Source organism: Chiloscyllium plagiosum, unplaced genomic scaffold, assembly GCF_037043375.1.
Source record: "Chiloscyllium plagiosum isolate Xiang-an unplaced genomic scaffold, Cpla_swu_hap1 HiC_scaffold_38, whole genome shotgun sequence".
NCBI classification, from domain to species: Eukaryota; Metazoa; Chordata; class Chondrichthyes; order Orectolobiformes; family Hemiscylliidae; genus Chiloscyllium; species Chiloscyllium plagiosum.
The window spans coordinates 29,566,296-29,586,911 of record NW_028270176.1 but is presented as its reverse complement, the minus strand read 5'-3'; the positions used below and the strand labels follow the sequence as shown (position 1 = coordinate 29,586,911).

At 54.4% G+C, this 20,616-nt stretch overlaps 1 protein-coding gene across 1 annotated transcript; it reads left to right on the top strand.

The window, feature by feature from the left end:
• The first annotated feature begins 1,374 nt into the window (after positions 1–1,374).
• LOC122544253 (mitochondrial import receptor subunit TOM40 homolog) lies at positions 1,375–20,104 on the top strand. The gene is made up of 9 exons (XM_087981103.1): positions 1,375–1,640; positions 5,733–5,800; positions 7,266–7,358; positions 8,162–8,263; positions 9,295–9,400; positions 10,267–10,389; positions 14,521–14,597; positions 14,955–15,057; positions 18,163–20,104. The coding sequence occupies exons 1-9, from the start codon at positions 1,406–1,408 to the stop codon at positions 18,300–18,302; spliced, it is 1,047 nt and encodes a 348-aa protein (XP_087837229.1). The 5' UTR covers positions 1,375–1,405; the 3' UTR covers positions 18,303–20,104.
• Positions 20,105–20,616: the final 512 nt, after the last annotated feature.

Sequence of the window (20,616 nt, the reverse complement as noted above, 5' to 3'; positions counted from 1 at the left end):
TAACACCAATGTCCTCAAACAGGCCAACATCGAAACACTGACCACCCTTGATCGGCTATGACGAACTGGGCACATCATCTGCATGACCAACACAAGACTGCCCAAATGAGGCTCTACTCCCAGCTCCGAAATGGCAGGTGAGCACCAGTTCTGACCCTCTGACAGTGCGGCGCTCCCTCAGCACTGACCGTCCGACAGTGTGACATTCTCTCAGCGCTGACCCTCCGACAGTGCGGTGTTCTCTCAGCGCTGACCCTCCGACAGTGCGGCGTACCCTCAGTGCTCACCCTTCGACAGTGCGGCGTTCCCTGAGCGCACACCCTCTGACAGTGCAGCGTACCCTCAGTGCTCACCCTCCGACAGTGCCCACTCCCTCAACACTGACCCTCCGACAGTGCCCACTCCCTCAGCACTGACCCTCCGACAGTGCCCACTCCCTCAGCACTGACCCTCCGACAGTGCCCACTCCTTTATGAGTGAACCTCCCTCAGCAGTGGTCTCTCTCCACATTGCCCCTCCCCCATTGCTGAATCCCCCCTCAGTGCTGCCCCTTGTTCATCCTGCGGTGGTGCAGCAGGGTCGTTCCAGTGCGCAACACTCAGCACAATTTCTGACAGTGCAAAGCATTTGGAGAAAGGGAATTCCAGAGAGGGACCAACAGACCTCCAATTGCTGTGACAGATCTGAGCTGAACAGGCTGGGGGGGTGGGGGATGAGGGGGGTCAGGAAGCAGTCCTTTTGCCCCCCCTTCCCCACCCACACATCAGTGTGTTTAACAAGGGCGGGCTCCACCTTGACTTCTCCCCATTCATTCACACGTCCGCCTCCTGACCTTCAGGAGCACGTGGGAGACAGCTTCCCCGCACTTCCGGGGTGCCCCGGGGGCTGCCGGGGAAGGGAGGCGACAGCGCCCGACCAATCCGCTCCACCCTGCCGCCCTATTAGCATGACAGGCGGCCGCGCAGACCAATCCGCGGCGGGCCGCCCGTCCAATCGGGTGCAGGGGGGGGAGGTGGGTGGGACCGCATCCGCATCGGGGAGAGGGGCGCATGCGTGCGCGCTGCCACCCAACCCTGCTGAGCGGCCTTCGACGGACAGGCTGCCCGCGCCAATGGCGGGGCGGCGGCGTGACGTCGACGGGGCGAGCGGAGCCAATGGGAGGCGGAGGCGGAGCCAATGGGAGGCGGAGGCGGGCAGCGGGCAGCGAGTTAGGTTGCAGCACGGCGGCGCCGGCTCTGGAGAGGGGGGAGGGCGAAAAAAAAAGAGGGGGGTTTCCGTGTCCCGGGAGGTCGGGAACACGTTGTAGAGGCCGGGGGTGAGGAGTCGGACCGCCCCACCCCCCCCCCACCTGTCTGCATTGGTAGATCCCCTTCTCCCCCCCCCCCCCCCCCAACACACACGGACCATGGGGAACGTGCTGGCGGCCGCTTCCCCGGGGCCCACCGCCGCCCCCGTCACCGCACCCGCGCCCGGGCCCAGCGTCAGGCCCGGCGGCTTCACCGTGCCCCCGGGCTTCACCGTGCCGCCGGTACCGCCCGGACCCGAGCAGCAGCAGCGAGGGGCGGCCGGGCCTGGAGCCCAGGCCGAGGGCAAACTGCCCAACCCGGGCACCTTCGAGGAATGTCACCGCAAGTGCAAAGGTCAGGGGGCAATGGGGGAGGGTCTGGAGAGAGGGGGTAACGGGGGAGGGTCTGGAGAGAGGGGGTAATGGGGGAGGGTCTGGAGAGGGGGGGTAATGGGGGAGGGTCTGGAGAGAGGGGGTAATGGGGGAGGGTCTGGAGAGAGGGGGTAATGGGGGAGGGTCTGGAGAGAGGGGGTAATGGGGGAGGGTCTGGAGAGAGGGGGTAACGGGGGAGGGTCTGGAGAGAGGGGGTAACGGGGGAGGGTCTGGAGAGAGGGGGTAACGGGGGAGGGTCTGGAGAGAGGGGGTAACGGGGGAGGGTCTGGAGAGAGGGGGTAACGGGGGAGGGTCTGGAGAGAGGGGGTAATCGGGGAGGGTCTGGAGAGAGGGGGCAACGGGGGAGGGTCTGGAGAGAGGGGGTAACGGGGGAGGGTCTGGAGAGAGGGGGTAACGGGGGAGGGTCTGGAGAGAGGGGGTAATCGGGGAGGGTCTGGAGAGAGGGGGTAACGGGGGAGGGTCTGGAGAGAGGGGGTAACGGGGGAGGGTCTGGAGAGAGGGGGTAACGGGGGAGGGTCTGGAGAGAGGGGGTAATCGGGGAGGGTCTGGAGAGAGGGGGCAACGGGGGAGGGTCTGGAGAGAGGGGGCAACGGGGGAGGGTCTGGAGAGAGGGGGTAACGGGGGAGGGTCTGGAGAGAGGGGGTAATCGGGGAGGGTCTGGAGAGAGGGGGCAACGGGGGAGGGTCTGGAGAGAGGGGGCAACGGGGGAGGGTCTGGAGAGAGGGGGTAATCGGGGAGGGTCTGGAGAGAGGGGGTAATCGGGGAGGGTCTGGAGAGAGGGGGTAATCGGGGAGGGTCTGGAGAGAGGGGGTAATGGGGGAGGGTCTGGAGAGAGGGGGTAATCGGGGAGGGTCTGGAGAGAGGGGGTAATCGGGGAGGGTCTGGAGAGAGGGGGTAATCGGGGAGGGTCTGGAGAGAGGGGGTAATCGGGGAGGGTCTGGAGAGAGGGGGTAATCGGGGAGGGTCTGGAGAGAGGGGGTAATCGGGGAGGGTCTGGAGAGAGGGGGTAATCGGGGAGGGTCTGGAGAGAGGGGGTAATCGGGGAGGGTCTGGAGAGAGGGGGTAATCGGGGGGAGGGAGCGGGGTATTTGGGTGATGAATGGTGTTGGGAGGAGGTGGTGTTTAGGGGATAAAGGGGTTAATGGGGCGAGTGAGTTGTGAGGGGGGTAATTGGGGAGGGTGGACGGGTGCGGCAGAGGGGGTAATTGGGGAGGGTGGACGGGTGCGGTAGAGGGGGGTAATTGGGGAGGGTGGACGGTGTTGGTGGTAGAGGGGGGTAATTGGGGAGGGTGGATGGGTGCGGTAGAGGGAGGTAATTGGGGAGGGTGGATGGGTGCGGTAGAGGGGGGTAATTGGGGAGGGTGGATGGGTGCGGTAGAGGGGGGTAATTGGGGAGGGTGGATGGGTGCGGTAGAGGGGGGTAATTGGGGAGGGTGGATGGGTGCGGTAGAGGGGGGTAATTGGGGAGGGTGGATGGTGGTAGGGGGTTAATTGGGGAGGGTGGACGGTTGTGGTAGAGAGGGGTAATTTGGGAGGGTGGCTGGTGGTGGTAGAGAGGGGTGATTGGGGAGGGTGAACGGTTGTGGTAGAGGGGGGGTGATTGGGGAGGTGGACGGTTGTGGTAGAAGGGGGTAATTGGGCAGGGTGGACGGTAGTGGTAGAAGGGGGTAATTGGGGAGGGTGGACGGTAATGGGGAGAGGGTAATTGGCAAGGGTGGACGATAATGGGGATGGGGTAAATGGGGAGGGTGGGTGGTTGCGGTAGAGGGGTAAATGGGGAGGGTGGACGGTTGCGGTAGATGGGGTAATTGGGGAGGGTGGGCGGTTGCGGTAGATGGGGTAATTGGGGAGGGTGGGCGGTTGCGGTAGATGGGGTAATTGGGGAGGGTGGGCGGTTGCGGTAGATGGGGTAATTGGGGAGGGTGGGCGGTTGCGGTAGATGGGGTAATTGGGGAGGGTGGGCGGTTGCGGTAGATGGGGTAATTGGGGAGGGTGGGCGGTTGCGGTAGATGGGGTAATTGGGGAGGGTGGGCGGTTGCGGTAGATGGGGTAATTGGGGAGGGTGGGCGGTTGCGGTAGATGGGGTAATTGGGGAGGGTGGGCGGTTGCGGTAGATGGGGTAATTGGGGAGGGTGGGCGGTTGCGGTAGATGGGGTAATTGGGGAGAGTGGCCGGTTACAGTGGGGGGTGGTAATTGGTGAGGGTGGTCGGTTACGGTAGAGGGGGGTAATTGGGAGGGGTGACCGGTTTTGGGAGAGGGTGGACGTTTGTGGTAGAGGCGGGTAATGGGGGAGGGTGGACGGTTGTGGTAGAGGGGGACAATGGGGGAGGGTGGACGGTAATTGGGGTGGGTGGACGGTAATGGGGAGGGGCTAATTGGGGAGGGTGGACGGTTGTGGTTGAGGGGCTAATTGGGGAGGGTGGACGGTTGCGGTAGAGGGGGGTAATTGGGGAGAGTGACCGGTTACGGTAGAGGGTGGTAATTGGTGAGGGTGGACGGTTACGGTAGAGAGGGGTAATTGGGGAGGGTGGACGGTAATGGGGAGGGGGGTAATTGGGAAGGGTGGCTGGTTGTGGGAGAGGGGGGTAGTTGGGGAGGGTGGACTTGTGGTAGAGGCGGGTAATGGGGGAGGGTGGACGGTTGTGGTAGAGGGGGGCAATGGGGGAGGGTGGACGGTTGTGGTAGAGGGGGGCAATGGGGGAGGGTGGACGGTTGTGGTAGAGGGGGGCAATGGGGGAGGGTGGACGGTTGTGGTAGAGGGGGGCAATGGGGGAGGGTGGGCGGTTGTGGTAGAGTGGGGTCAATGGGGGAGGGTGGACGGTTGTGGTAGAGTGGGGTCATGGTGCAAGTCGGAGTGGTCATTGGAGGGAGCTGTGTGGGGAACAGAATGCCTGATGGGAAGGTGGGTTAATGGGGAGGTGGGGCGTCTGGGTTGGCGAGTGGGGGGAGGAGGGGTTATGGGCAGAGGTAGGGTGGAGCCAAGGTGTCTGGGCTGGAGTGAAGGGGAGGTGGGGCGTCTGGGTGGGCGCAGGGGTGGGTGGGGGTGTGGTGTGGAGAATGTGGGAGAATATATCTGGTTTTGGGGGTGTCTGATGGACTTGTTGGAGGGGATATGGGGAGTAACAGACAGAAGGTTGGGGTAGGCGTGTGGGGAAATTGATGGAACACGATACGAGGATATGGTGGGTGGAAATTCACCAACCCAGGGAGGAGGCTGTGGGGGAATCTGCGGACTGGAGTGTGGGTGGGAGAGGGGCAGTTGCCGGAGTTGAGATTGAACGACCAGGAGTTGGTGGGGAGGTTATGCTGGTGGGGACAGGTATGGAACTGGATAACACCTGGGTACGGTACTGGTAGAGGCAATGGTCCAGTGTTTTAATCACTGCACTGTTAATCCAGAGACCCACATTATTTTCTAGGGACTGTGTTTTGAATCCTGCCCTTGCAGGATAATGGGATTTGACTTCAATAATAAGCTGGATTTGAAGAATAGATGACCATGAATCTGTTCTTGATTGTCAGAAAAACCCATCTGGCTCACTAAATGTCCTTCAGGAAAGGAAACTGGCCTCTGGCCAATTAGGGCCAGGGAATAAATTTTGGCCTGGCCAGTAATGCCCAGGTCCCATGAATGAATTTACAAAAAATAATTGAGAGTTTCTCCGGGCTGTACAATCATTCTCCAGCCCCTGCAATGCTCCACATCTGGGTAACATCCTCTTCTGACAGTTGCGAGTATCCGAGATATCTTCCCTGCTCCAATTCTAGCTGATCTCTCATCCCTTGATTCCCATCACTGGCATCTGTACCTACAACTGCCTGGGCCTTGCGCTCTGAGATTAGCTCCTTTAAACTCCTCACCACCTTCCCTGTCCTCCATTACAAGTTTCAGCTACCTGTTCCCAACTCGTGTTTCTCAGTTAAATGTTAGTTAATCGCTTTTTGTGAACATTTCTGCATGAGTGGAAAGGTATTCGCGGAAGCATTCTATTAACAATCGTCCTTCTTAATGATAAGCTTTGTTTTCATTTTTGTCTTTCTCTCTCTCCCCAGAACTTTTCCCTATTCAGATGGAAGGAGTGAAACTCATTGTAAACAAAGGTCTCAGCAATCACTTCCAGGTCAGTCAAGTACATCCCTGTCTTTAGTCTGCACAGTCTGGCATTGACTGAATTTGCAGAGCAGCTTTCTGAGAAGGTGCAGTAAAACTAGATAATACTTGCAGAGTCATAAAGGGCAGGACAAAACCAGTTGGTACATTGTGGCTCCTCGAAATACCTGTTTCGTTAGTCCCTGTAGCACTGTAAATCTTCCCTTCATCTGTTTCCCTCCTTCCCCCTGTTGAATCTGCTCCCAATGCCCTTTCAGGCAGAATGTTCCAGATCAGTATCTGCTATGTCAATAAGCATTCTCCTCTGTGTCTCTTTCTCTCTGTCTCGCTCCTTGCCTCTGTCCACCCTACCCACACACCTGAATTCTCATCAACCCATGAGTGAATCATAGATAACCAAACTGAGAGTGAACAGTTCTCTTTATCTCTGTCTCAAATGGGAGTGCCTTCATTTGTGAACCATGTCCCATCTCGATCTGTTCTCCATCACGCGAGGTAACATCCTTTTACACCCGAGACTGACCAGTCCGCTCAGGCTTTTGCGTGTTTCAGGAAGATGTCTTTTTGTTCAAATGTTGGATTTAGAAGGTATAGAGAAAATAAAATAAAAAATATCAAAATTCCCCTCAACCTCATTCCATAAATAACCGCTTCAGGCTAGTGAGTGATACAAGAATGTTTCAGGATCAGATGACCTGTGACTACCACACGGTGTGTTGTCTGTACTGTACAAATCACAGTAGCTGATTTATTCACCAAGTCTCCATCTGCACCAGTGGGGTAACCAGCTCTGCTCCGATTGGTATTTGTTGAGTAATCAAAATTGGCCAAGACGCAGGGTGACATCCCATGCCTGCCTTCAAAGTTGTGGCAGTAGATCTGTTAATAATCATCGGAGAGGGAACGCAGGACCTGGACTTCGTTATTTACCCCAAACGGGCTGGTGGTGCGGCGCTCCCTCGGCCCTGACCCTCTGGTGGTGCGGCGCTCCCTCGGCCCTGACCCCCTGACGATGCGGCGCTCCCTCGGCCCTGACCCTCTGGCGGTGCGGCGCTCCCTCGGCCCTGACCCTCTGGCGGTGCGGCGCTCCCTCGGCCCTGACCCCCTGACGATGCGGCGCTCCCTCGGCCCTGACCCTCTGGCGGTGCGGCGCTCCCTCGGCCCTGACCCTCTGGCGGTGCGGCGCTCCCTCGGCCCTGACCCTCTGGCGGTGCGGCGCTCCCTCGGCCCTGACCCTCTGGCGGTGCGGCGCTCCCTTGGCACTGTGCTTAGTGTTTGCTTCTGAAACCTGAGGATGGGTGGGGTTGGAAGAGCTGTGGGGGTCATGTGTGTGCGTGAAAATTGTAACACAGCCACCTCTCCACATAAAGACCGTGTGGCTGTTAAAGAGGGTGATTAATATTGCCTGGTGTTGCCTGCAGTTAACGTTCTTGGCTTTAGTTAAAGTGTGAACATCGCTGTCTCTGCTACCACAGGTGAATCACACCGTGTCACTCAGCACGTTAGGAGAATCCAGCTACCACTTTGGGGCAACCTACGTTGGCACGAAGCAGCTCAGTCCCACTGAGGTAAGAGCCACTCTCCCTGAACGGAGAACAGCAGGTCGTCACACACTGGGTTTCGTATCTGAGCCCAATCACTCAACTCGGCTGGCTGCTGTCTATAATACCAGATATGTGGGAGGGAGTTACAGATGGGAATCTAATCGAGAGATTCGGGGTGGGTTATATACAGAATAACAGATACTCTGGAGGGAGTTACAGATTGGAATCTAATGGAGGGGTTCAGGATGGGTTATATATAGAATAATAGGTAGCAGGGAGTGAGTGACAGACTGAAATCTATTCAAAGGGTTCAGGGTGGTTTATATACAGAATAACAGATACCTGAGAGTGAGTTACAGACTGGAATCTAATCGAGGGATTCAGGATGGTTTATATATAGAATAACAGATACCTGGGATGGGGTTACAGACAGGAATCTAATCAAGGGGTTCACGTTGGGTTATATATAGATAATACATACTGGGAGAGAGTTACAGACTGGAATCTAATTGAGAGGTTCAGGGTGAGTTGTGTACAGAATAACAGGTACCCAGGGGTGACTTACAGACTGGAATTTAATCGCTGGGGTGGTTTACGTACAGAATAACAGATACCTGGGAGGGAGTTACAGACTGGAATCTAATCAAGGGGTTCAGGATGTATTATATACAGAATATACATACCTGGGAAGCAGTTACAGGCGGGAATGTAATTGAGGGGGTCGGAGTGGTTTTTTGTGGAATAACTGATGCCCCGGGAGGGAGTGACAGACTGGAGGACTTTGTGGCAGTGTATTGAAACGAGCTGTACTCTGTATATTGTTGCAGGCCTTTCCAGTTGTTGTCGGCGATATGGATAACACAGGCAGCCTGAATGCACAACTCATTCACCTACTAACAGACAGAGTGCGGTCAAAAATGGTATTACAGGTGAGCATGCTGAGACCACACCTCAGCACCTCTGATCGATGTGACACTGGGTTGATTTGGGAGTTAGACTTGATCAGTGGGGACATTTCCAGAGTGTCACTGAGATAGTCTGAACTCATCATTGTGACTGTCAGTAGCAACCAGCCATAAAATCCCTACAGTGTGGGAGCAGCCCCTTCAGGGGTCCACACTGACCCTCCGAAGAGTAACCCAACCAGACCCATTCCCTTACTATACTATATTTACCCCTGACTAACACACCTAACCTGCACGTCCCTGGACACTATGGGACAATTTCCCATGGCCAATCCACCCTAACCTGTACATCCCTGGGCACTATGGGACAATTTAGCATGGCCAATCCACCCTAACCTGCACATCCCTGGGCATTATGGGACAATTTCCCATGGCCAATCCACCCTAACCTGCACATCCCTGGGCACTATGGGACAATTTAGCATGGCCAATCCCCCCTAACCTGCACATCCCTGGGCACTATGGGACAATTTAGCATGGCCAATCCACCCTAACCTGCACATCCCTGGGCACTATGGGACAATTTAGCATGGCCAATCCACCCTAACCTGCACATCCTTGGACACTATGGGACAATTTCCCATGGCCAATCCACCCTAACCTGCACATCCCTGGACACTATGGGACAATTTAGCATGGCCAATTCACCTGACCTGCATATTTTTGGACTGTGGGAGGAAACAGGAGCAGCCGGAGGAAACCCACGCAGACACGGGGAGAATGTGCAAACTCCACTCAGAAAGTTACCCGAGGCTAGAATTGAACCCGTGTCCCTGACACTGTGAGGCAGCAGTGCTAACCACTGAGCCACTGGAGTTATTTATGCAGAGTGTCGAGCAGGGCTGAGATTTCATTCAATATCTACCCCTGTGCTGTACCTGTCCTGGGAGTATTTGATTGGAGCCAGTGTAGAGGCAGCTTTACCTTGTTTTAAAGTGTAGAGGAGGCTTTGTTCTCTGACTAACATCATGCTGTCCCTTGTCCTTCTCACACAGACACAACAGTCCAAGTTTGTGAACTGGCAGGTGGACTCAGAGTATCGAGGAAATGATTACACAGCAACACTGACGCTGGGAAACCCCGACATTCTCATCGGATCAGGTATGGAGACATTCCCATTCCGGGAGCAACACCAGCCAGCCATGGACTCAAAAAGGGGAACCAGGAATCAGCCCCTTGACCTTGTTCCGTTCGCTGTTGTGAATCTGAGCCCCAGCTCTGCAGTTTAGCTGCACAACCCTTCACCAACTTCACTGAATGGCAAACGAACAAGCTTGATTTTTACAGGCCCAGCAGCTTTTTGGGTGGGGGAGGGGAGATCCAGACTATCACCTCCAGTGAAAGACCGATCCACACCAGTACTGTACCCTAGTGTTATACGCTGACAGACTGGTCCCCACCAGTACTGTACCCCAGTGTTAGACAGCGACAGACCTGTCATCACCTGTACTGTACCCTAGTGTTATACGCTGACAGACTGGTCCCCACCAGTACTGTACCCCAGTGTTATACAGTGACAGACCAGTCCCCACCAGTACTGTACCCCAGTGTTATACAGTGACAGACCCGTCCCCACCAGTACTGTACCCCAGTGTTATACAGTGACAGACCCGTCCCCACCAGTACTGTACCCCAGTGTTATACAGTGACAGGCCTGTCCCCACCAGTACTGTACCCCAGTGTTACAGTGACAGACCTGTCCCCATCAGTACTGTACCCCAGTGTTATACAGTGACAGACCCGTCCCCACCAGTACTGTACCCCAGAGTTATACAGTGACAAACCTGTCCCCACCAGTCCTGTATCCCAGTGTTATACAGTGACAGACCTGTCCCCTCCTGTACTGTACCCCAGTGTTATACAGGCCCCTGGTATTATTGGTGTCAGCCATCTAACTATGTCAGAGTGTGCTTGTGGTTTGGTTGGGAATTGCCTGGAATATGACCTTATCCCATTTCGATTTGCAGGAATCGTCGTGGCTCACTATCTACAGAGTATCACGCCGAGTCTGGCTCTGGGCGGGGAACTTGTCTATCACCGGCGACCAGGCGAGGAAGGTGCAGTCATGTCTGTCGCTGGCAGGTATACAGGTGAGTCAGCCAGCCGCTATTGTCTGGGCCGTGTGTGGGACGGTGACAGGATGGGGCTTGAAGTGGCTGCTGGGAGATGGAGGAGCCCCGTGGATTTATTTTTAAAATTTCTCTCCCTGCTGGAATATCTAATTAATCTTGTGCTTCGACGCCTGATTGGTCGCTGCAGGGTTAAGGGTAAATAATTCTTCCTATTTTCTCATTTCCACAGTTGAGTAAATAGGCTAGATCTCAGCTCAAGGTATGGCAGGGCAGCTTGGTCATGTGGAATATCCGTCTTGGGCGTGTTCTGAGCACCACATATGACCTCACCAAGTATGCCCACAGGATCTGGAGAACTGTCAGCTCTGCGTTTCTGAGCTCGGGCAGGTGGTGACGTCTCTGTGGTTGCAACTGGAACACTCCGTGACCTGGGTGTCCATTATCGGGGAGTGAGGCGTACAAGCAGAAGGGAACTGAGAGACCACTCGCGATGCTGGTGTGGTGGGGCTGAATGGCCGTCTCATGCCTTGAAACATCTCTGGTTGTGATCTGTAGCTACTTTCTGGTTGATTAGAAAGTTTCGGCAATGTTCCTACACACCTCTGTAGCAGGTGTGGCTCAGACCTGGGCCTCCTGGGCTCAGAGCTAATACTCACTGACACAGCACTGAAGAGCTGAGGGCTACCTGAGACATTGGCCAGGGTGGGAACTGAACCCATGACCATGGTGTTATTGGCACCAGGCTGTCGCCATTGGAGCGATTCAGCCTGCTCGTGTTGGAGATCACAGCGGGTCAGGCAATGTCCATGGAGAGAATGCAAGCTAAGGTTCGAATCAAGGTGACTGTTTATCAGAGCCATCTAGCCGAGTCATCTCGACTTGAACCATTGGCTCGCTCTCTCTCTCCCTATGGATGCTGTCTGACCCGTTGTGATCTCCAGTATTTGTTGTTTTCCCATCCTCTTCAAATTAGATTCCCTACAGTATGGAAACAGGCCCTTTGGCCCAACCAGTCCACACCGACCCTCCGAAGAGCAACCCACCCAGACTCATTTGCCTACCCTGTATTTACCCTTGATTAATGCACCTAACACTATGGGACAATTTAGCATGGCCAATTCACCTAACCTGCCGCCCCTTAGATTCCCTAAAGTATGGAAATAGGCCTTCGGCCCAACAAGTCCATACCGACCCTCTGAAGAGTAACCCACCCAGACCCATTTCCTTCTGACTCATGCACCTAACACTATGGGCACTTTCCCATGGCCAATCCACCCTTTGGACTGTGGGAGGGAACCGGAGCACCCGGAGGAAACCCACACAGACACAGGGAGAATGTCCAAACTCCACACAGACAGTCGCCTGAGGCTGGAATCGAACCTGGGACCCTGTGAGGCAGCAGTGCTAACCACTGAGCCACCCTATTTCCGTGTTTGCAGTAATTTGCTCCTCCCTGTGATTCTGTCTGTCTCACACCAGCATGAAGTGGACCACCTGAGAGATTTTTAAACTATCAAAAACTCTGCTGTGCTGTTGGGGGCGGGAGTGTAATGTTATTCCCACGAATGATACCTGGCACATAGAGGGTTTAGATTCTGAGGAAACGCCACACATTCTGCGCTTCACCCAGAGGATTGTGAATCTGTGGAATTCCTTGCCCAGGGGAGTAGTTGACACTACTTCAATAAACGTTTTTAAAGCTAAGGTAGATTTTATTGAACAGTAAAGTGATTAAGGGATACAGTGAGAGGGCGGATGGGTGGATCTGAGGCCACGCAAAGATCAGCCGCGATCTTATTGAATGGTCAGGGCAGGCTTGAAGGGCCGAATGGTCTACTGCTCCTAGTTCTAACGTTGGTCTCTGTCTCTCAAGATGAGAAGGTTACGGGGTGACCTAATGGGGGAATTAAAGACAGTTGAAGGATTTGGGAGAGTTAGATGGGGAGGGACGGTTTGCTTAGGGGTATTGGGGAGGAGGGGGTGCACACGCACTCCCTTCAAATTCGAACCTGTCCTTTTTTCACTCCCACACGGTGTGCTCCTTTTGCTCAAAACCCATTTTTGAGGCTGAGCATCAGTCCATTTGTCGGCTTAAGGGATTTATAACGAAGGGGGAAGGTTTAAGGCAGATGTACGAGGGAAGGTGTACTATCCAGCGGGTGATAAGCGCCTGGAAGGTGCTGCCAAGGGGAGGTGGGAGAAGCAAATACAGTAACAATGTCATAGGTTTCATTTAAACAGATCAGTGAACAGGAGGAATATGGGCCACATGCAGGCAGTTGGGATTAGTTCAGAGTGGCATCATGGCCAGCACAGACAGGATGGGCCAAAGGGCCTGTCCCTGTTCTGTAGTGTGGTCGATGCAGACCAATCATGATCTGGAGCATTGGAAGCTGAGAGGTTTATAAAATCATGAGCATGGATAGGATAAATAGACAAGGTCTTTTCCCTGGGGTGGGGGCGTCCAGAACTAGAGGGCATAGGTTTAGGGTGAGATGGGAAAGATATAAAAGAGACCTAAGGGGCAACGTTTTCACGCAGAGGGTGGTACGTGTATGGAATGAGCTGCCAGAGGAAGTGGTGGGGGCTGGTACAATTACAGTATTTAAAAGGCATCTGGATGGATGTATGAATAGGAAGGGTTTGGAGGGATATGGGCTAAGTGCTGGCAAATGGGTCTAGATTAGGTTAGGATATCTGGGCGGCATGGACGAGTTGGACCAAAGGGTCTGTTTCTGTGCTGTACATCTGTATGATGGGGCTGAATGGCCTCCTCCTATCACTGTAATTCCCAGTGTGGGCCACAAGGTGGTGGTGCTGCTCCACCCTTGAGTCTGTCTTCAGTTGAAATGGGGCTGAGCATTGTTCTGGTTCCTGAATACAGCCTTCGTTAAACGTAGTGAGTAGGATATTTACCAGGTTTCCAAACCCCCTCCCCACTCAAGGTCAGGAAAGAGGATCGTGTTGTGGGAACACAGCCTGTGGCACTCCCTCTCGTCACCAGCTTCATGGAGGTTGAGGGAGCAGTTGCTGTCCAGTTGGACATGTCCAATGGTAACACACGATCCTCCCCCCGATGGGCACTGTGGGTGGTAATGAGTAAACCGATTTTGCAGTAACCCCATCACTCGTTCCTGAGTTATTGAGGGTCTGTTTTTACATGACTACAACCAGCTGCTTTCTCACAGCCCACAAAACCTGACATTTCACAGGATTCTTGGTGTTACCGTGAAGCACGTCAATAGATATCTATTGCTTGAAGAGTTCTGAACAAAGGAGAGCAGGCAGGATTCAGGAAGGGGTCCTGAAGCTGAGCACACTTATTACCCCAACCCCTTCCAGTGATAGGGTGATGGGAATCCGGGGATGCTCCAGACACTGCGAATTCGGGAGGTCACTGGGATAGGGAGGGGCTGGAGGGGGGTGACAGAGATGGGGAGGGGCTGGAGGGGGGTGACAGAGATGGGGAGGGGCTGGAGGGGGGTTACAGAGATGGGGAGGGGCTGGAGGGGGGTTACAGAGATGGGGAGGGGCTGGAGGGGGGTGACAGAGATAGGGGATGTCAGTGCCGGAGGGGGAGGAACAGAGGTGGGGAGGGGCTGTTGGAAGGGTGTTTAAAACCGGAAGGAGAATTCTGAATTGTCAGTGTTACTGAGCAGTGAGCGAGTGTGTGGGCCATTCAGCCTTTCTCGTCTGTGTTGGGTGTACGTAGAGTATGCCAGTCAGTGCTGGCTCTATCCACAACCCGACATGTGCATTTCCCTTGACCATGCATCTGTCTGAAATTGTTCATCATTTGCACTGTCACCTCCCTCCGGCAGCGGAATCCAACTCTGTAACGCGTGCTGCATAAGAGAAAGGTAGTGTCTTACACACCCCCTCCCTCACCCAGTAATGGCTCCGTGTGCTCCGTCTGAGTCCCTGTGCTCCCTGTACCTTTGGGGAATGGTGGGTCAGCAGCTGGGAGTGTGTCTGTAGTGGCTGTGTGGATAGGGTGAGGGGTGCAGGGAGGGTGTGTCCAGGTAGGGTGGGGAGACTGTGTGTCCTGTTGCTGTTGGTGAAGAGTTGTTTGTAATTCCTGCTGCGGTCAGTAATGTTACTGTGAGAGTACCTGAACTCTGATCTTTCTGCTCACTCACTCTCTCCCAGGCAGTAATTGGATAGGAACCCTCACGCTCAGTCAGGCGGGAGCACATGCTACATACTACCATAAAGCCAACGACCAGGTAGATCTGCTACAGCCCCCATCCCAGCTCTGTCAGCATTTGTCTCGCTTACTCCCTCACCATTTTCCTCCCTTTCTCTCTCCCTTTCTAATCCTGCCCCTCTGATGATGCTCTCTCATTCACTGTATCCCCCTACCCAATTTCCGTGTCGCTGTGTCTCGCACTCTCTCTGGCTGGCTGTGTCTCTCTCACGCTCCCTCTGGCTGGCTGTGAGACACGCGCTCCCTCTGGCTGGCTGTCTCTCTCTTGCGCGTGCTCTCCGGCTGGCTGTGTGTCTCGCGCCCGCCCGCTCTCTCCGGCTGGCTGTGTCTCTCCAGCTGACCACCTGTATGTTTTATCCCCCGTCCCACCCGACAGTTACAGGTAGGTGTGGAACTGGAAGCGAGCTTGCGAATGCAGGACACCAGTGTGACGTTTGGGTATCAGCTGGACCTGCCCAAAGCGAACCTGCTGTTTAAAGGTCAGTATTCCCATCACTTACCCACTCCTTGTGTGCTCTGTCACGAGGACATGTAGGCCCCCGCCCGAGCTCTGCGACTGCAGGGGCGTCGCTGTGGATTTAATCCCTGTGTCACGATCTGTGGGTGGGCGGTTGCTTTCCCTCAGGATTTCTTCCCCGTTGCTGCACCCCCCCCCCCCCCCCCCACCCCCTGCTGCCAGCATCAGCCCAGAGTTGAGGCTGTAGGATCCCTGGTGGAAGCATTGCCAACAAAGCAGTGCCCTTTGTTCAGTCAAGTGGGTTTGGGGATGAGGTAGGAGTGTGCCAGAGGAAGAGGGAGATCCAATTAAAACATTTAACATCAAGATATGAACAAGAAAGGTTTAGAGACGGCCCGGTGGCTCAGTGGTTAGCACTGCTGCCTCCCAGCGCCAGGAACCCAGGTTTGATTCCAGCCTCGGGCGACTGTCCGTGTGGAGTTTGCACATTCTCCCCGTGTCTGTGTGGGTTTCCTCCGGGTGCTCCGGCTTCCTCCCAGAGTCCAGAGATGTGCAGGTCAGGGTGGATTGCTATAAAGTGTCCCATAGTGCCCAGGGATGTGTAGGTTTGGTGCATGAGTCAGGGGTGAATGTAGAGTAATGAGGAATGGGTTTGGGTGGATTACTGTTGGTGGGTTGGCCGAAGGACCTGTTTCCACACTTCAGGGATTCTATGATATGGGCCAAGTGCTGGCAAATGGGACTAGATTAGGTTAGGAAATCTGGTCAGCATGGACGGGTCAGACCGAAGGGACTGTCTCCGTGCTGTATGACCCTAACTGTGCCCTATTTTGAGCCATATACACGTCAAGAAGGAACGGGAGACGGGATTTACTGCAACAGTCCGCCGTTTAGTTCATGTGGAGAGAGACGAGGATCGTTCCCCTTGTAGGCTCAGGAAGAGATCGAATGGGGGCTTTCAGAATCACTGCAGGGTTTTAAACGAGTCGATGGGGGGGGACACAGTTCCCCAGGGCAGGAGGGTCCGTCACCAGAGGGACACAGGTTGGAGAGAATCTTTCATGTAAATTCATTGGATGTGGGTGTTACTGGCTGATTCCTCCAGGGGGAAGGAAAGAGTCAGTCACATAGCTGTGGGTCTGGACGGATAAAGATGGCAGATTTCCAAAAAAGCACAGTGAACCCGATGAGTTTCGATGTGATTTATTATTGCAGCATGTACCGAGATACGGTGAAAAGTATTGTTTTGTATGCAGTCCGTACATCGGGGTAATGGAAGAGAATGCAGAGTGTAGTGTTACAGCTACAGAGCGGGTGCAGAGAGAGAGAGAGATCAGCTCTGATATGTGAGAGGGTCCTTCAGCAGTCTGATAGCAGCGAGGAAAAGGCTGTTCTCCCAACAATCCAGTCTTTGTGGTCACCAGTTTTTTTTCAGATTCCTATCGAATTGAAAAGCCATGAGCTGCAGTGTTGAGATTTGAACTTGTGTCCCCAGCACATTAACTCACGGGTTCGGGAGTTATTATTCCCATGCTCATACCAATACCTTCCACTGCCTTTTCCTCCGTCCACCAAAGGCTCAGAATCTATATCGTTCGCTGACACGGCGAGTTTTTGTTGTGAGCTGCGAAACTGGTTCCCTGGAAGGGAGAGGATCCAACAGGAACTTCCAGTCAAGAGGAGAGAGGGGCTATTGGAAAAGCAGTTAGTCCGTGAGGTCTCCAGCATGGAAACATTAGCCTGACTTGCCCATGCCACCCAATTTTCACAATTCACCCTTGGGGTGGGGGGAGAGATGCACGGGCCTGTGAGGGGGCGAGTGGGGGAGGAGGAAGAATTGGGCAGGTTGCGATTGGCGGAACTAACTGGGGGCTGTTTATTTTTTATGGGGGGGGTGGGTTTGTGGGAGTGCACTCCATTTCCCCTCCGTCCCCAGGGAGTGGGTGATCTGGCTCAGACTCCTGTTAGTATTGGGTGGGAGCTTTCTGTGTACAAACTGGCTGCCTGTTTCCCACAATGCAACAGCGACTACTTCTTTATTAAAGAGGAAAGAAACTCACTTTTATATATAATGTGCTGAGGGCCTTACAGCCAGTGTCCACATGAGATGCTATAGAAATGCAGGTATTTCCTTCCACAGTGACCTGGAGGTGAGGTGGGACTAGTTCAGAGAGTGTCAATGCAGACTACAGCCAACTGTCGTAAGTTAGCTCACTGAGCTGGTAGGTTCGTTCTCAGACGTTTCGTCACCGTGCTCGGTAGCATCATCAGTGAGCCTCTGGTGAAGCGCTAGTGTTATTGTCCCGTGTTGTATTTGGGTGTCTTGGTCTGTTACAGTGGTAGATATCATTTTCAGTTCTTTTTCTCAGAGTTTGGTAAATGGGATCCAAGTTAATGTGTTTGTTGATAGAATTCCGGTTGAAATGCGTTGCTTCTTGGGATTCTCGTGCGTGTCTCTTGTTTTTCCAGCCCGAGGATGGACATGTCCCAGTTGAGCTGGTGTTCTTTGTCTGTGTATAAAGATACTAATGTCTTTTGGTGGTTAGTTGTTGTCCTCGTATCCTGGTGGCTAGTTCTCTGTCTGATGTAGTGTTTGTTGCAGTCCTTGCAGGGTATTTTGTAAATACCATTTGGGGCGGCACAGTGGCTCAGTGGTTAGCACTGCTGCCTCACAGCACCAGAGACCCAGGTTCAATTCCCGTCTCAGGCGACTGACTGTGTGGAGTTTGCACATTCTCCCCGTGTCTGCGTGGGTTTCCCCCGGGTGCTCTGGTTTCCTCCCACAGTCCAAAGATGTGCAGGTCAGGATGGATTGGCCATGCTAAATTGGCTGTAGTGTTAGGTGCATTAGTCAGAGGGAAATGGGTCTGGGTGGGTTACTCTTCAGAGGGTCCATTTGGACTTGTTGGGCCGAAGGGCCTGTTTCCGCACTGTAGGGAATCTAAACTAATCTAATCTAATTTGTTTTGGCACAGCCTGCATGGAGGGGGAGAGACACAGAGAAAGGTTGTTGTAGATTGAGTCGCAGTCTCTGATACATAGTGAAGCTGTGACAGGCTGGAGTTCAGGGTGAGCTGCCAAAGGTTCGCAAACGCACCATGACTGCCTTCTCCGGTTCACTCCACAGGGTCAGTAGACAGCAACTGGGTGGTTGGAGCGACGTTGGAAAAGAAGCTGGTGCCATTACCCCTGACCTTAGCGATGGGAGCCTTCCTGAACCACAGGAAGAACAAGTTCCAGTGTGGCTTCGGCCTGACGATTGGCTAATCGCAGTCGGGGAAAGGTCTCCCGCAGCCAACAGAGGAAGGCAGTTGGTTTTTTTCATTTTTACTGGAATGTACAGAGACCGTCGAACCTGGGGCCATTCACTGATGGTACAGCACACTGCTCCGGGACAGGGAGGGGGCCGGGGTGATGGGGGGAGGGGGAGCAGAGAGGGGGTGTGGGAGATGGGTGATGAAGCAGCGCAGCTCGCAACCTCCCTCCCACACCCCCTCTCTCCACAGGGGTGGGGTAGTCTGTGTTCGATCGCTCTGGTTGGCGTTCACTCAACTCGAGAACAATGTCGAGGGAGATGGTTTGCTCCAAGTGAGCGTTCCCCACTCCCTCTCTGTTTCCCCTCCTAGCTGTTCCCTCACCCACATCTCCCGTTCAACCCCCTCCAGCTCCTATCAACATCGGGCACCTCTTTGCTCAGATGTTTTTGAAATCGTCGTCATGTGAGTTTCCCTTCTTGCGTGCTCTCCTCCCCCATGCTTGCCCATCCTCTTCTCCCCCCCCCCCTTACCGTCTCCCCCTGTGGGCTGTGATCTCACTGCAGCGTGAGTGCTGGAGAGGGTGAGTGTGGCCTTGGGGTGAGTTCAGTTTGAGAGACAGACAGTCAGATAGAGACGGTCTGTGTGGCGGCACCGCGATCTGAAGCCGCTGTCAAAATTGATGTCGATTTTTTTTTTCCGGAAACTCGCTCGTCCTTAAAAGTCACAAGCTTTTCCTCAGGCAGAATCTTAAAAATGTTTCATATGAAGGAGGGACTTTCTTGTTGTGGGTGAGACTGGCAGCACCAGCATCTATCGCCCCATCCCTAGTTGCCCTTTGAGAAGGTGATGGTGAGCTGCCTCGTTCATCCTCTCGTTGTCAGTGTGGTGACATTGTCACAGTGGGGCGCCTCCTCGGGGAAAAGTGGGGGTGTTTTGGCTACAGCACTGCATTAAGTGACATCCGAACCTCACGTTTCCTTTCATTACATTAACACTCTCACTTGCAGAGAGGGCTCACTCAATACCTCCTGCTGCTTCGCTATTCACTTTTCTTTCCAGATGGTTACATGATAGTGCTGGTGGGGTAGGAGATCCAGAATTCATCTCTCTCCCCCCCCCTCCCACTCCTTCCAAATCTGTCACCAACCCCCTCCCCCAGCAGACTTTTGACGTGGGGAGTTATTGCAGTGTTAGCCCCTCACCATCCCACCAGCGGACGCGATGTGTCTTGGGTTGGGAGGTAGATGGTTTGGATTTTCTTGTTGGATTTGATCGCCCCCCCCCCCTTACCACCACCCAGGGGTGGGCTGCCATTCGAGTTGGACAACTCTGGCCACCCAAAGGTGCCCCAGGCACTGCCAATCCTCAGCCCCCTGCCACTTAGTCTTAACGCCCATGAACCCCGGTGGGGGGTGGAGGGAGACGGTCTGTTTGACTCAGTAATGGCTGTGTGCCCCTCCTCTGCTCTTTCCCCCCCCCCCCCCCCCTTGTTACTCCCACGGCCTCTGATCTTGTCTGCACTGATGGTGAGGGATTGCAGGAGGTCGAAGTTTGTCCACCCCCGCTCCCAGAACTGGTTTACTTTAGTCAAACATACGGTTGCCATGGCTTGCTCAGCTCATTCCGAACTCAATCGGAACCCCCTCCCTCAGTAATGAGGCTGTAAACCTCGGGAAGAGATGTACAGAGTGTTTGATACTGTAAGCGAATGGACACTGCGTGTAAATCATGTTTGATAACTTAAAACACAGTTTTTTTTTGCAAATGATGTTTCATGTTGTACTTTGTCAATAAATGACATGGGCAAGTCTCCGTCCGTCTCTCTCGCTCTCGTCTTCTCTCTCGCTCTCGTCTTCTCTCTCGCTCTCGTCTTCTCCCTCGCTCTCGTCTTCTCCCTCGCTCTCGTCTTCTCCCTCGCTCTCGTCTTCTCCCTCGCTCTCGTCTTCTCCCTCGCTCTCGTCTTCTCCCTCGCTCTCGTCTTCTCCCTCGCTCTCGTCTTCTCCCTCGCTCTCGTCTTCTCCCTCGCTCTCGTCTTCTCCCTCGCTCTCGTCTTCTCCCTCGCTCTCGTCTTCTCCCTCGCTCTCGTCTTCTCCCTCGCTCTCGTCTTCTCCCTCGCTCTCGTCTTCTCCCTCGCTCTCGTCTTCTCCCTCGCTCTCGTCTTCTCCCTCGCTCTCGTCTTCTCCCTCGCTCTCGTCTTCTCCCTCGCTCTCGTCTTCTCCCTCGCTCTCGTCTTCTCCCTCGCTCTCGTCTTCTCCCTCGCTCTCGTCTTCTCCCTCGCTCTCGTCTTCTCCCTCGCTCTCGTCTTCTCCCTCGCTCTCGCCTTC

Excerpts from the sequence above, each read along its gene's own strand:
- LOC122544253 (XM_087981103.1), top strand. The coding sequence starts at position 1,406 with ATGGGGAACGTGCTGGCGGCCGCTTCCCCGGGGCCCACCGCCGCCCCC. Across the intron at positions 1,641-5,732 it reads ATGTCACCGCAAGTGCAAAG|AACTTTTCCCTATTCAGATG; the intron begins GTCAGGGGGCAA and ends CTCTCTCCCCAG. Across the intron at positions 9,401-10,266 it reads CGACATTCTCATCGGATCAG|GAATCGTCGTGGCTCACTAT; the intron begins GTATGGAGACAT and ends TTCGATTTGCAG.